Source organism: Pristis pectinata, chromosome 24, assembly GCF_009764475.1.
Source record: "Pristis pectinata isolate sPriPec2 chromosome 24, sPriPec2.1.pri, whole genome shotgun sequence".
Lineage (NCBI taxonomy): Eukaryota > Metazoa > Chordata > Chondrichthyes > Rhinopristiformes > Pristidae > Pristis > Pristis pectinata.
The window spans coordinates 24,144,344-24,157,123 of NC_067428.1; the positions used below are offsets into that span (position 1 = coordinate 24,144,344).

At 38.5% G+C, this 12,780-nt stretch overlaps 1 protein-coding gene across 3 annotated transcripts in view; it reads right to left on the bottom strand.

The window, feature by feature from the left end:
- LOC127582550 (mesoderm induction early response protein 2-like) overlaps nucleotides 1–12,780 on the bottom strand; it is a 61,039-nt gene that overhangs the window by 19,518 nt on the left and 28,741 nt on the right. For all 3 annotated transcript variants that reach the window (XM_052037901.1, XM_052037902.1, XM_052037903.1), the window contains exons 6-10: nucleotides 7,444–7,532; nucleotides 5,357–5,429; nucleotides 2,558–2,709; nucleotides 1,814–1,895; nucleotides 1,327–1,421 (exon numbers count right to left, since the gene is read on the bottom strand). In XM_052037901.1, coding sequence (XP_051893861.1) covers nucleotides 1,327–1,421; nucleotides 1,814–1,895; nucleotides 2,558–2,709; nucleotides 5,357–5,429; nucleotides 7,444–7,532 — 491 coding nt within the window. The remainder of the gene's footprint in view (nucleotides 1–1,326; nucleotides 1,422–1,813; nucleotides 1,896–2,557; nucleotides 2,710–5,356; nucleotides 5,430–7,443; nucleotides 7,533–12,780) is intronic.

Sequence of the window (12,780 nt, forward strand, 5' to 3'; positions counted from 1 at the left end):
CATTTTTGCCCTTGTACTTTCGATGTTAGCCAAACTGCAGGAACATAACAACTGAATGTGAATGTCTCTTCCTTCCTTATGACATAAAAGCTGGCCATTCAACCCACCCCATCCCACCAAAACCATGCTTCTTTTTTTTCCCCCCCCCTTTCCTAGCCTCTCTTTTTTTCTACCCTTTTTTCCTCCTTTCCTATGACCCATCCCCCAGTGGATCTGCTTCCCCCTCCTCCCCAGCACTTGCCTATCACTCTCTTACCTGTATCTGCCCATCACCACCTTGTGCCCACCCCACCTCCCCTCTTTTCTCCACCTATCACTGCTCTGCATTTCTCTCCTATATATTGGGCTTCCCTTTTTCCTATCTTCAGTACTGAAGGATCCTGACCCCAAACATTGATCGCCTGCTTTTCTCCACGGATGCTGTCTGGCTGGAGTTCCTCCAGCGTCATAGTGTTTTTCACCTAGATATTCCAGCATCTGTGGTCCTTTATTTCTCAGAGTCCTTGCAGAACAGTCCCATATATGTCTCCAATCCCATATCCTCATTTATTTCCACATTACCTATTATAGGCATAGAGTCATACAGCAAAGAAACGTGCTCTTAGGCCCACCATATCTCTGCTGACCTTTTGTGCCCATTAGGTCAGTATTCTTTAATGCCTTGCCTATTCAAGTGCCTGCTTAAATGTATCTGACTCCATCACCACTTGTGACAACAAATTCCAGATATCAACCACTGTAAAAACTTTCCCCTCAAATCCCCCTTAAAGCTCCTTCCTCTCACCTTAAACCTATGCCCTTTTGTTTTTCATGTCCCTACCGTGGGAAAAAGAACTTGCCATATGCCTTGTTCACCACCTTATCTATATGTTTTGCCACTTTCATGGAACTACAGACTTGAACCCCAAGGCCCCTCTATTCATCAACATTCCTTAGTGCCCTACACTTATTTGATTTCTCAAAATACATCATTTACTCTCACTTGCCCAGCAACTCCACCCTGATTCACCCACCACCCAATTACACTATAGGTACTTTACAGGATCCAATTAAACTAACAATTAACATGTCCTAATCTCCAGTGCTGCATGGAGTTTTCACATTTTCCCTACAACCACATGCGTTTTCTCCACGTTTTTGTTTCCTTTCACATTAAAAACATGCTGACAGCAGCACTACCTCCTGTATCAATGTGCCAATGACTTCTTCCAACCTTACTGCTTGTTCATCCCGATACCAAAGCTGCCTAAACTGTGATACATTACTTCCATATATTTTTCTATTAATTTCACAGATCCAACACCTGCAGTAGTTTCTGCATATTACCTTATTTGCCTGTATCAGATGGAAGTTTTTCCCGTGGACACGAAGTCCATGTTCAAAATTTCTGCATTCCTCTTCACTCCAGGCACACAATTCATCTGCATATGCAAAAATATGGCACTTTATCAATGCAGAATGGGAATTGCATGATATTTCAAAGCATGGATTGCAAATGTTTTAACCATATTAGTACAGGAGCAGTTAATAGTAGAGTCACAACTGGCAACAAAACTAGTTACTTTATAATAGTTTGCTGTTAGACTTCAGCAAGTCATAACAGCAGGAAGGAAATTCCATAATTATAGTGAGCAAGAAAATGCAGTATTGGAAGTATCCAAGTCCCTCAATTCTTCATATTTCTTTAATACAATTAGCATTAAAGGTGGTGCCACATGGAAAATGCCAGTTGCAGAAGTCTCATCTCAACTCAAATAGTTATGCAATGTTAGGTGATTAGAAAAGGCATTCAAAACAAAAAATTGACGCATACCTTGTACCACTTTGACATTAAATCTTAGTCTTCTGAGAGCTTCCTCTGCATTAAAATTACATTTCACGAGCTCATACAAAGCCTATGGAGTTAAAGAGAGATTGAAAATTGATCTACAGAACAGAAACATTACCTTCTTCAAAATAACCAGATGAAGGTAATAAACAATATTTGTTACTGAAATGACTTCAGTATCTTCAAGAAAAAAAATTTGAAACAAAAGCAGGAAGTACTGCAAGCATCAAGACTGGGGGGAAATTGGAGGGAAACAGATCAGGAACAATTGTCAACTCAGGTGTGCTCTTTAAAAATCTCTAGATTTATGTTCAAGTAGCAATGTTTCCAGGTTGTACATCAGATGCAGCAATCCATCTACACATTGAAGTGAGCCATGAACCAATAACATTCAACAATGCTATCAATTTAGCTGCAACTGACAGTGTATCCATAATACTACCACAGCCCTTTCTGATGTGTACATTTTGGGAATGGGTCTACTGATGACCATCTTTCAAATACTTGTACATAAATTGGATCCCAAAAGTACAGCCTACTGTTAAAGAAGAAAACCCTTTTTGCAACATGTTATCTTTGAAGTGTTCTTGAAATAGAATTTACCCCAGGTTTTTTTTTTAATTATACTATTTGGAATCAGCCTGGATTTAAGATTCTGTCAGATCAACACAGAAAGGAGTACATGAAAAAGACTCAACAGATGTTAATCTGTATAGACTGGTCAGTCACCTGTTCACTATCTTTCACAAGTATTCCTTCAGGCAAGGTCTCTGTCATTTTTTCCTCTCTCGACCTCTTTACTGCTTTGTACAGAAACTCTTCGACTCGTCTTTCCGGGAGAACATAGGGATCCCACAGCAACTGGTCTTCATTATCATAAACTATAAATATAAAAATAACAAATGCACCAAATCGAAGTCATTCAAAACTGAACCAAAGTTATTAGAACCTAATTGACAACACCCACTCCTAAGAAAACAAAACAGAACTTGATATCTCAAAATATGTACATTGAACTGATAAAACTTGCCTTTAGTGACTTTTACATCCCAATATATTCCAGGTATTTTAGCTTCAATAAATTAGTTGTGAAATGAGTTATGGTTTTTACTAACAAGCTTTTTACTTTTGCCATTGTTTACACTCTTCAATAGACACTAAATGGTTGGATGGCGAGGAGAAAAGCTCCAGCCAAGTATTTTGTATTAAAAAAGAGAAGCCTAGAATCCTATGCTTCACTGTACTCTGGAGGTTCTTCTATTCACAAAATTCTCAATGCCACATAAAAACTGAAAAGCCTAATTACTGGATTTAAAATATTTTGTACAGAATCCAACTAAATGCCAACATCCATTGCATAGAAGGATGGCGGAAACGTATGACTTATAAACATTGCAAAAATTGACAAGCTCTGAACGGATTTTCTAGGCTAAAACTCAGTCAGAAGAAATTCTGATAAAATTGAGACTTTCCACATCCAAGCTGAGTATCAGACGAAAGAAGTTTTATAACATTTTAGCTCACATATCTCTATGCAAAAATAAACTAAGGGAGTTTACTGCCAAGTATTTAGTTTTAGTGAGATTGCACAGAATTAAAAGCTAATTTTGAAGTATTATTACAAAGAATATGGCCCGCCAGAGTAAAATTCTGTAGAGCACAAGGCCCAAGGAAATATGAGCTTGTAAGAGCTTATTACTTGAAATGAAACAGAGAGAGAAGGAAATCAGGCAAGTCATAGATGTGATCCAGGTCGCATGGAAAGGGGGAAGAGAGATAGGGCACTAGCAACATAACTGGAGAATGGGTTCCAAGGCATAACTGCTGTCAGTTTGGTATTTTGCCCAAGATCATCCACCCAAGGCAGATTCTCACTCCCAGATATGGCAAAAAGGTTTCACAAGAAGCTAGGATGCTTGTAGGTCATGCACACGTGATCGATAAATCACAGAAATGGTGTCTAGGCATGCACCAAACTCTGGAGCATCACACAAAAAGCTGGAGGAATTCAGCAGATCGGGCAGCATCTACGGACCTATGCCTGACCTGCTGAGTTCCTCCAGCTTTTTGTATTACTTCAGATTCCAGCACCTGCAGTTGCTTGTGCACCAAATTCTGTTAGGGCATCACAATGCACATCTACTTTCGCCATGCAACAGTGAATAACATTAATGGAGTATCCAAAAAGAAAATTATGGATTGTTTTATTGAAACTGAACTGCCCAGTATGAAACCACGCGGTATTACGCAATTCATGTGCGAGTCAAAAGTTTGAGATACATGATTCTTTGTAAATACCACTGTTTAAAAAAAAAATTTTGCAATGCTAAAAATACATAAAGACAAAATAAAATCAGAAGGATACTTCAAAATCAAGCACTACACCAGAGGATTCTACCAGCGCAACAGGAAGATCTAAATGTTTATCACCACCACTAACTGGCACTTACTAGTATGGCAACTACTGAGCCAAGACAAAATAAATTTAATAGGTGTAAAATGTTTACTCAGTGAATAACCACATGATCTTTTAGCTCTTCAGATCTTAAGTTGACAATGATAGATTGGGGAACTTTGCTAAATGGGATGACAGTAGATAGGCAATGGATAATATTTCAAGAATGGAGGCATGATTTGTCCTAATTTTTCATTCCTGTTTGGCACAAAAATAAGTTTGGAAAAAAATATACAACAGGAAACTGGGGATAGTATTTGATTCAAATAGGAGACAAAAATTTAGTGAAGAGGACCAAAAGATTGTTTAAGAGAGGGAACCTGTAAAGGGATTTTGGTGTCCTTGTACACAATGCAGCAAACAGTTCAGGAGATAAAAAATATTTGGACTGCTTCGAGAGAGATTTGAGTACAGGAATAAGGAGACCTTGCTACATTTATGTAGACCACACCTGGAGTATTGTGTGCAGCTTTGGTCTCCGTACCCAAGAAAGGATATACCTGGCAGAGGGGAATGCAACAATAGACTGATTCTAAAGGGTGATGGAACTGTTATATGAGAAGGACAACACAGGCTGCATTCACTAGAGTTTAGAAGAATGAGAGGAGGTGGTCTCATTCTTACAAGACTCAACAGCCTAAATGCAGGAAGGATGCTTCCAGTGGCTGTTGGGTCAGTCTCAGGATATGGAATATGATATTTAGGACCATGATGAGAAGAAACTTCTTCATTCTGAAAGTGATGAACTTGTGGAATTCTCTATTTCAGAAGGCTGAGGAAGCTGAGTTGCCAAAAGTATTTGAGAAGGTAGATTTCTAGATCCAAAAGGCATTTCGTAGAATGGGGACAGAGCAGGAATGTGATATTAAGATGGAAGACAGATTAGCCACAATCATATTGAACAGCAGAAGGGCCAAGTGGCCTGCTCCAAATTTTCTGCATTCCTGTAACTAATCAAACAACATTTTCATCCACATCAATCCATAGTAAGAACCAGAAAGTCAAGAGGACCATGAAAATGATTTGCCAAAAACACAAGCAGGAATGGAACTTGTACTGCCTTCTGATCTTACCTTTTTCATTTTGCCTATATCTGCTAATAAAAGGTGGAATTGGAGCTTGATACTGAGGACCAACCATAATTTCCTGAAAGAAATCAAAATACAAAATTTTGGCAAGGTATCTCACAGGGTGTAAAATACAGTCTCAAGTTCTATCCACAAGATTTAATATGCAACAGCATCTAACCAAAGCTGATTACAAAATTAGGAATCTTCACTAAGGTCAAGTTTATGCTTAAATTTGTATATACAATGATAAGTTGTAGTCACTCTAGCATGGAGTCTGTCCTATAGAGTATGGAGGTGCCACAGCAGTTAAAATGGTAACCCAGAGAGCTGGGCTAACAATCTAGATAAATTTTAAACTTCTCCTACAATGAACATGATTGCTATATAGAACAGTACAGCACAGAACAGGCCCTTCAGCCCACAATGTTGTGCTGACATAGCTAATCCCTTCTACCTATAGAATGCACATATCCCTCCATTTTCCTCTCATTCATGTGCCCATCCAAGGCCCTTTTAAAAGCCCCCAATGAATTTGCCTCCACCACCCTCAGGCAACTCATTCCAGGCATCCACCATTCTGAGTAAAAAAAACATACCCCTGACATCTGTTCTGATCCTACCCCCTCTCACCTTAAATGCATGCCCTCTGGTATTGGATTGCTCAATAATGGGAAAAAGATATTGATTGTCCACCCTATGCCCCTTAATTTTATACAGTTCCAACAGATCACCCCTCAGCCTCTGCTGCTCCAGAGAAAAGAGCCCAAGTTTGTCCAGCCTCTCCTGATAGCACGTGCCCTCTAATCCAGGCAGATCCTAATAAACCTCCTCTGTACCCTCTCTAAAGCCTCAACATCCTTCCTGTAGTGAGATGACCAGAATTTTACACAATACTCTAAATGCAGCCTAACCGGAGTTCTATGGAGATGCATCATAACTTCTTGACTCCTGTACTCAATACCTCGATTAATGAAAGCAAGCATTCCATAAGCCTTCTTTACCACCCTATCTACCAGTGTAGCCACTTTCAGTGAGCCATGGATGTGCACCCCAAGGTCCTTTTATTTCAACCTATTCAATTGTATCTCTTAGTAGGTTTCAAACACATTTAGCATAAACTTAGATTTAGCCATCTTTATAATCTAAACTCTTACAATAACACCCAGTACAGCAAAATTCCAATAACCTCCTATCCAACCATTTGGAAATCCCAACAGTTCAGTATCTGGCTCACTAGGTAACATTTGCCAGGCACCCAGATCACTGCTCCCTACGACTTGCTGGGAGCTCAGTTCCTTCGTTCTTTATACTCACCCCTCACTGAGGCTTCAGTTCCCATGTTTGCTTCTCACTGGGGCCTCAATTCCCACATTCCCCTTCAAATCAATGGAGTCCTGTTTCCTGGGCTCTCTTTAAACTGAGTAGTTCCCGTTTCCTGTGCTCCCTGTAGACCTTATTGGATTTACTAGGAAATTTCTTATAATACTGTGCAACAGCTTAAAATAAGATAATATCCAACAGTCCAGAAAATCTGTGTTAGTCTGGCATCAAAGTCCTAAACATGCTGGATCATCAAGACTCCTCATGTGTGTTACTTCTCTTAATAAAGAAAAATAAAGACTTTAACCTGATGCTATAATCAACAGTACTGTAAAACAAACCTTAAATATTATTACTCATCCATATAATACATCCAGTCACCATTCAAAATATAATGAATGCTCCTATGCTTTCCCCTCTACCATCCTTCCATGTCTTAGATCAGTATGATGCATCTTTTGGCATCTTAGCTGATATTAGGTATCCAAGAATCTGTTTGGAATTAAAACCACAGATTTTCCAATTATGGGTAGCTCAATTATATGCCACCTCAATGATGTGAAGTGCTATCCAAGGACAACAAGTGGGGAAAAAAATGAAAATAATACAAAGCAGATGTAAAGGATGGAATAATTATGATAAAAACATGCACTTATTTTGAAGTTGCAAAAATTGTCTAATGACATACCCTGTAATGGTGGCATCTCTTCTGAGCTTATGCACTTAGCTTAGTATACATCCTTCATCAGTCTGTGTCCACTGATACTAACCTTTTTGCAGTCATTTGACAAAATGGAATCATCTTCTTCAGAATCCTCATCCGTTAATGAAAGTTCCTTATCATCTTCAATAGAATTAGCTAGAAGTCAAATAAAACTGGTGATTAATATCAAAATTAAATAAGTATAATTGAGAGGTGCAGTAGTTCTTCATGCAGCTAAATAATTTACTGGTGTGAAATTCAAGAATGGATTTGTGGAACTGAAGCAATATTTCCCGAACCAGGAGTTTCCTGTGATCCTTATTTACTCCATTGAAGTTATCTATCAATAATACCAACATTATATTTAATAGTTTAAACAATTATGCATTATTCAACCAGACAAAAACTGAATCATTTTCTCAAATCTGGCTGAAGGCTTTAAAGAATTCTCAAGAGCATTCTAAATAGGATCTTATTCCACCAATGTTTCCTCAGTTATTTTTTTTTAAATGACTGGTAATACAGGGTACAAGTTACAAAGGGTTTCCCTTTGTACCTTGACTATGCTTAATGTGGGCTAAAAATTTCTTAGCCAAGGCATCACTAGTTATTGATATTTTTAAATTAACATATTAGCATTGGTAAGATGCACGAGGTAACAGATTTCCATTCTATTCTGTAACTTGTGAACAGTGAACATTGGGTGAAGTATTGACTGAAGCATGCAAATAGCTCTGGAGCCCAAATTCTACAGAGGCACTAGATAGACAGAGACCAGGCACAGGTCTACTAGAATGATGCCAGAGATGAGGGGATATATCCATCAGGAAAGAGCAAATAGATTAGGGTTCAATACAGATCTTCAATTATGAAAGTACTCAATACAGTAGTCATGGAGATGTGAATAGCATAGATGCATTAAGTTAGGCACGCACAAAAGAAAATGTATTAGGAGATCCCAGCAAAATTAGATAATTAGAAGAGACTCCAAGGAGGTAAATTATGTTACTGGGTGAATTGCCTATTTCTGTGCTGCAAGAACCCAATTTAAGCATTTATTGGCTTTTTCTTTTGCCAAGATTTTAATTGTAAACCGATGTCTTCATTCTAAAATTTCTTCAACTCACAGCACCGGAACAAATTTGCGTCCAAGTCAATAATGACTATTTATTCAAGGATTGATTTGCTCAGCCTAGCAGATAGCATACAACCACATACAACACTGACATTATGCTTTCAGCTTCCCTGGAAACTTAGCACATAGTAATGCACAGCTAGTAAATGCTGGCGGTTATGTCATTATTTCCAATCAAGAAAAGTTAAATGCATGGGTTGCACAAAAGTGATAAAAGGTGTTGTTCCCCCACCCCCACCTCAAAGAATATCTCCCACATGAGCTCTGGATAACCTCCAGAAAAACCCTTAAATAAATTATTCAAGCAGTCAATCACATGTTGTTAAAATCTAGTAACTTTTGAATGAAGGGAGATTTTCTTGAAATTGTGCAATTTTGTTTCTCCAAATTTGAAGCTGATTTTAGAGTTCACATCTAGGTCAGAAACAGAATTCAAAGCTGTAGATGAGCAATGCATTATACCAGCCCGGATGAGCTAGAGGATTATCACTTGACTGGGTACAGTGTGATCAAACATTACTGTTCCCTTCTACTGCACCATTGATAAGAGGAATGTGCTCTACAGTGATAGAAAGGCTTGGTTTAAAAAAAGGAGAAAACTAAGGTAAGTGAAATTAGAGCTAGTATTGAAAATTCAATTCAAACCTAAGGAGGCAAACAAAGGTTTTTAAGTGAGAAACAGTGGCATGGTGAGTTGTTCACTTTGCAAATCAATGATTTGTATTTAGAGATGAATGAAACTGTAGTGGAGGACTCTCCAGTGGCCCCACACTACCTTTAAATTTTTTTTTTTACTTCCAACGTCGCTGTCCACTATCCTCTTATTCTTCAGATAATAAAGATCAGATAGACGTTGCTGGTGTGGTTCTCCTCACCTGAAATCACAGTCTGTGGTCCAGTCATGCTCTCATATACCAAGGCTGGATTTGGAGGGCTAATCTCCCAGGTCCTTCACACCAAGGGCGCCCTACCCCAGAAACATCTGACAGCTGGCAATGCTGATGTAGGAGCAAAACAAAACCACAACAAACCCGAAACAAAAGCAGAAATGCTGGAAGACCTCAGCCTATCAAGTGAGTTTAATGCCTGCCCAGTTCTCCAAGAAGTTATTCTCCTTAAAACTAAAACAAAATGCATCTTTTTATTTCATTTAGGACACAACTATATAAAAAAATTTGTAAAGGTCTTTTAACATTAGGGATATACACAGTGCAAAAAGTTTAGAAAGATTTTAATTTGTCCTTGGCAGACTCAGTCTCTGCTTCCTAGTCAATCTTGCCATTGTTTCCCTCCAACCAACATCTGATCATTTGTCTCACTACAAGGTACCATGTGCAAACAGGTTGTCAAACTTCCTTATCAAGGCAAAAGGTACTTCATTAGCTTTTAAGAAACTTGGGAGTGATCCACAGAGGGTCTAGGAAAGTTGCGTCATCTTTTTTGCTCAAAGAAACTACTCTCAAGAACAGAGTGATATTTTTGGCAAAGATCCTTCTATTTAAAAAAAATCCAAGTGTATTTGGGTATTTATATTTTTAATTTGTCAAAAAAACAATATTAGACACCATCGATTCTGATTTGCACAATGTATACATATGTACTTTAATCTTTCTGGGCACTTTTTGATAAAAATGTGCTCTGCTTTACATTTTAGTAATCACCTTTTCTCTACAAAAGCTTAAGGTACACTGTAATGTGCCAATTCTAACAAATTTGGCAGCATGGACTCAATTACTCTGAAGATCTTTCTAGCCTCTGACCTCTGTTCCCCACCACAGATCTCCTCCTACCTCCTCTCAGTCTACAAGAGGACTGTCCCAGCAGACCTATCTTTTTAGCTAGTTCTTGCTCCACAGATCAATTTCTTTGTAACTAGAGTTTATTCTTTCTCCTGTCTTCCCCCTTCATCTACAACATTTCTGACATCCTCACCACTTCAACCATTTCCATTTTCTCAGTTCCAAACAGCTCATTTTCACCTGATATTTTCACACCTCTATCTCACGCAAGTATAACCTGTGGGCCTTTTGCTTATAAAATCATAGAAAATTACATCGCAGGTGGTGGTCATGTGTCTTATTCTGTCCGTGGCAGTCAGAAAAATGTACCCAGCCTGCCTTCCAGCACTTGTTCTGCAGCCCTCCAGGTCACAGCTTTTCCAAGTACTCATCCATGTACTGTCCAGGGTTTTTACCTCTACAATTTTCTTAAAAACTTACTTTAAATCTACACCCAATGGTCCTTCCAACTTACTTCATCCAAGCCCCTCAATTTTTTTTTAAAAAGTTCAATTATGTCTCTCCTCAATCTCATTGCTTGCAAGGAAAACAGCTCTGGCTTATACAATCTTTCTTCACAGCTACAATTTCCAGGCCCAACAACACCTTTTCAAGTCTCCTCCACATCCTCTCTACAGGAAGGTCTAAAATTGCAATAATGCGCTGACCAGAGCTGTACGCCATACTCGAGCTGTAGCCTAGAAGTTGTATAGAACGCTTGCCTAACGTCATTGTTCTTATATTCAATACCTCAACAAATGAAGGATAAGCATCCCAACTGTCTTTTTAACTGGTATATTGATCTTTCCTGCAACCAATGTGGAGGGTTCTGTGGACCTGTACACATTAACTCTTACCTTTTACCACAACAATGTTAAGTCGAACTGAATTAGGATCAATACCACAGAATAACCTCTCATTGATATTCTTCCAACATGCCCACTTCATTTCCCAAGACTTGCTTCTTCCTTGAATAGAAGCTCAACCAGTTCCCCTCTACCACTTTCTTTCACTTGGTTGAATTGATTATCACTTTGAACAACTTCTCTAACCTCACGTACAGCTTTTCAATCAAAGATGCAGCTTTTGGAACCCACGCTGATCCAAGCTGTCCTGGTTTCTTTATGGAATACGTGGAACATTTCTTGTTCTCATTCAAATCCCTTCCCTCTTTTCCCCAGTACATCAGTGATTATGTTGGTGTTGTTACCTGCTCTCATACACCACTCAAACATTTCATCACCTTTGCTGTCCATTTCCACCCTGTTCTCACTTTCACTTGGTTCAGTTCAGACTCTTCCCTTCTCTTTTTCAGGTTAGCAACCAGTATCCAATACAATTCCACAAGACTCCACCAGTTACCTTGTCTAAACTTCCTCCTGCGTCCTGCAACAACTATATCTCATTTTTCTATTGTACTTCATCTCAGTTATCTCTTCTGACCACACTACAGGTCTACACCAGTGCTTCTGGCATAACATCTTTTCCAACAGGTTTCTCCTTCACCTTAGTTGACAAGATTTCCAAATACTTCTGGTCCTTTTCTCCCTGTACTCTTGCTCTCACCCAACTTCCTCCACCCCACCCAGAATAAGGAGATGATTCTCTATGTCCTCACCAACCCTCACATGCAATGGATTGTTCTCCAAATTAGATGAGAAAATCCATTTAATAGAACCTCAGTCTTTAAATGTAGCTTTGAGGGAAGTTCACAGACTTAATTTTGCTAGAGGAAAAAAAAATTCCAAAAGTCAAATAACTGCTTAGATTAAATGACTCAGTATTTTAATGCGACCACAGAATTAAACAACAATATTAAATTAACACTACTAAGGATAGTAAATTACACTAATGAAAAACTCTGGTTATTTCCCAGCAGGGGGGAAAAAAATTTCTCAGCACAGGCCCTGTCAATTCCTCAGAGACACTTATATTTCAACATCTCTCATTCTTCTGTAATCCACTGGGTATAGGCTCAATCTGTTCAATCTTTCTTCATGCGTCAACCCCTTCATACCAGAAATCATAAGTACATCATATTGAGACTGCAATGGTGCAGAGTACTGCAGGTGCAGCATCACCAATGTTCTGTAAAGTTGCATTTGTGTCCATACTTATTTGCCATACACCTTACAATAAAGGCCAATATTAGCCTTCACAATTATTTGCTATACTTGCATGCTAACTTTTTTTGGTTCATTACTTGGACACAAAAGCAGGAATGGGCCCAATGGGCATTAATGACATTTGTTATTTCTAAAGAAATGAACACTTTCACTGCTGGTACTAATTAATAATACCAAGTAATTACAAATGATATTCAGAAATCATATTCTGAATTTTGCATTTGAAAACATGACCACAGAACATAAAATAGTTTCAGCTCTTCCAAGAGACTTTCTCTCCTCTGATACTCTTTTTATATTTTTAAAACAGTGGTTTCTGTGTGGATTTAGTCTTGCACCTGCAATAGCCCATTCTGACTACAGGA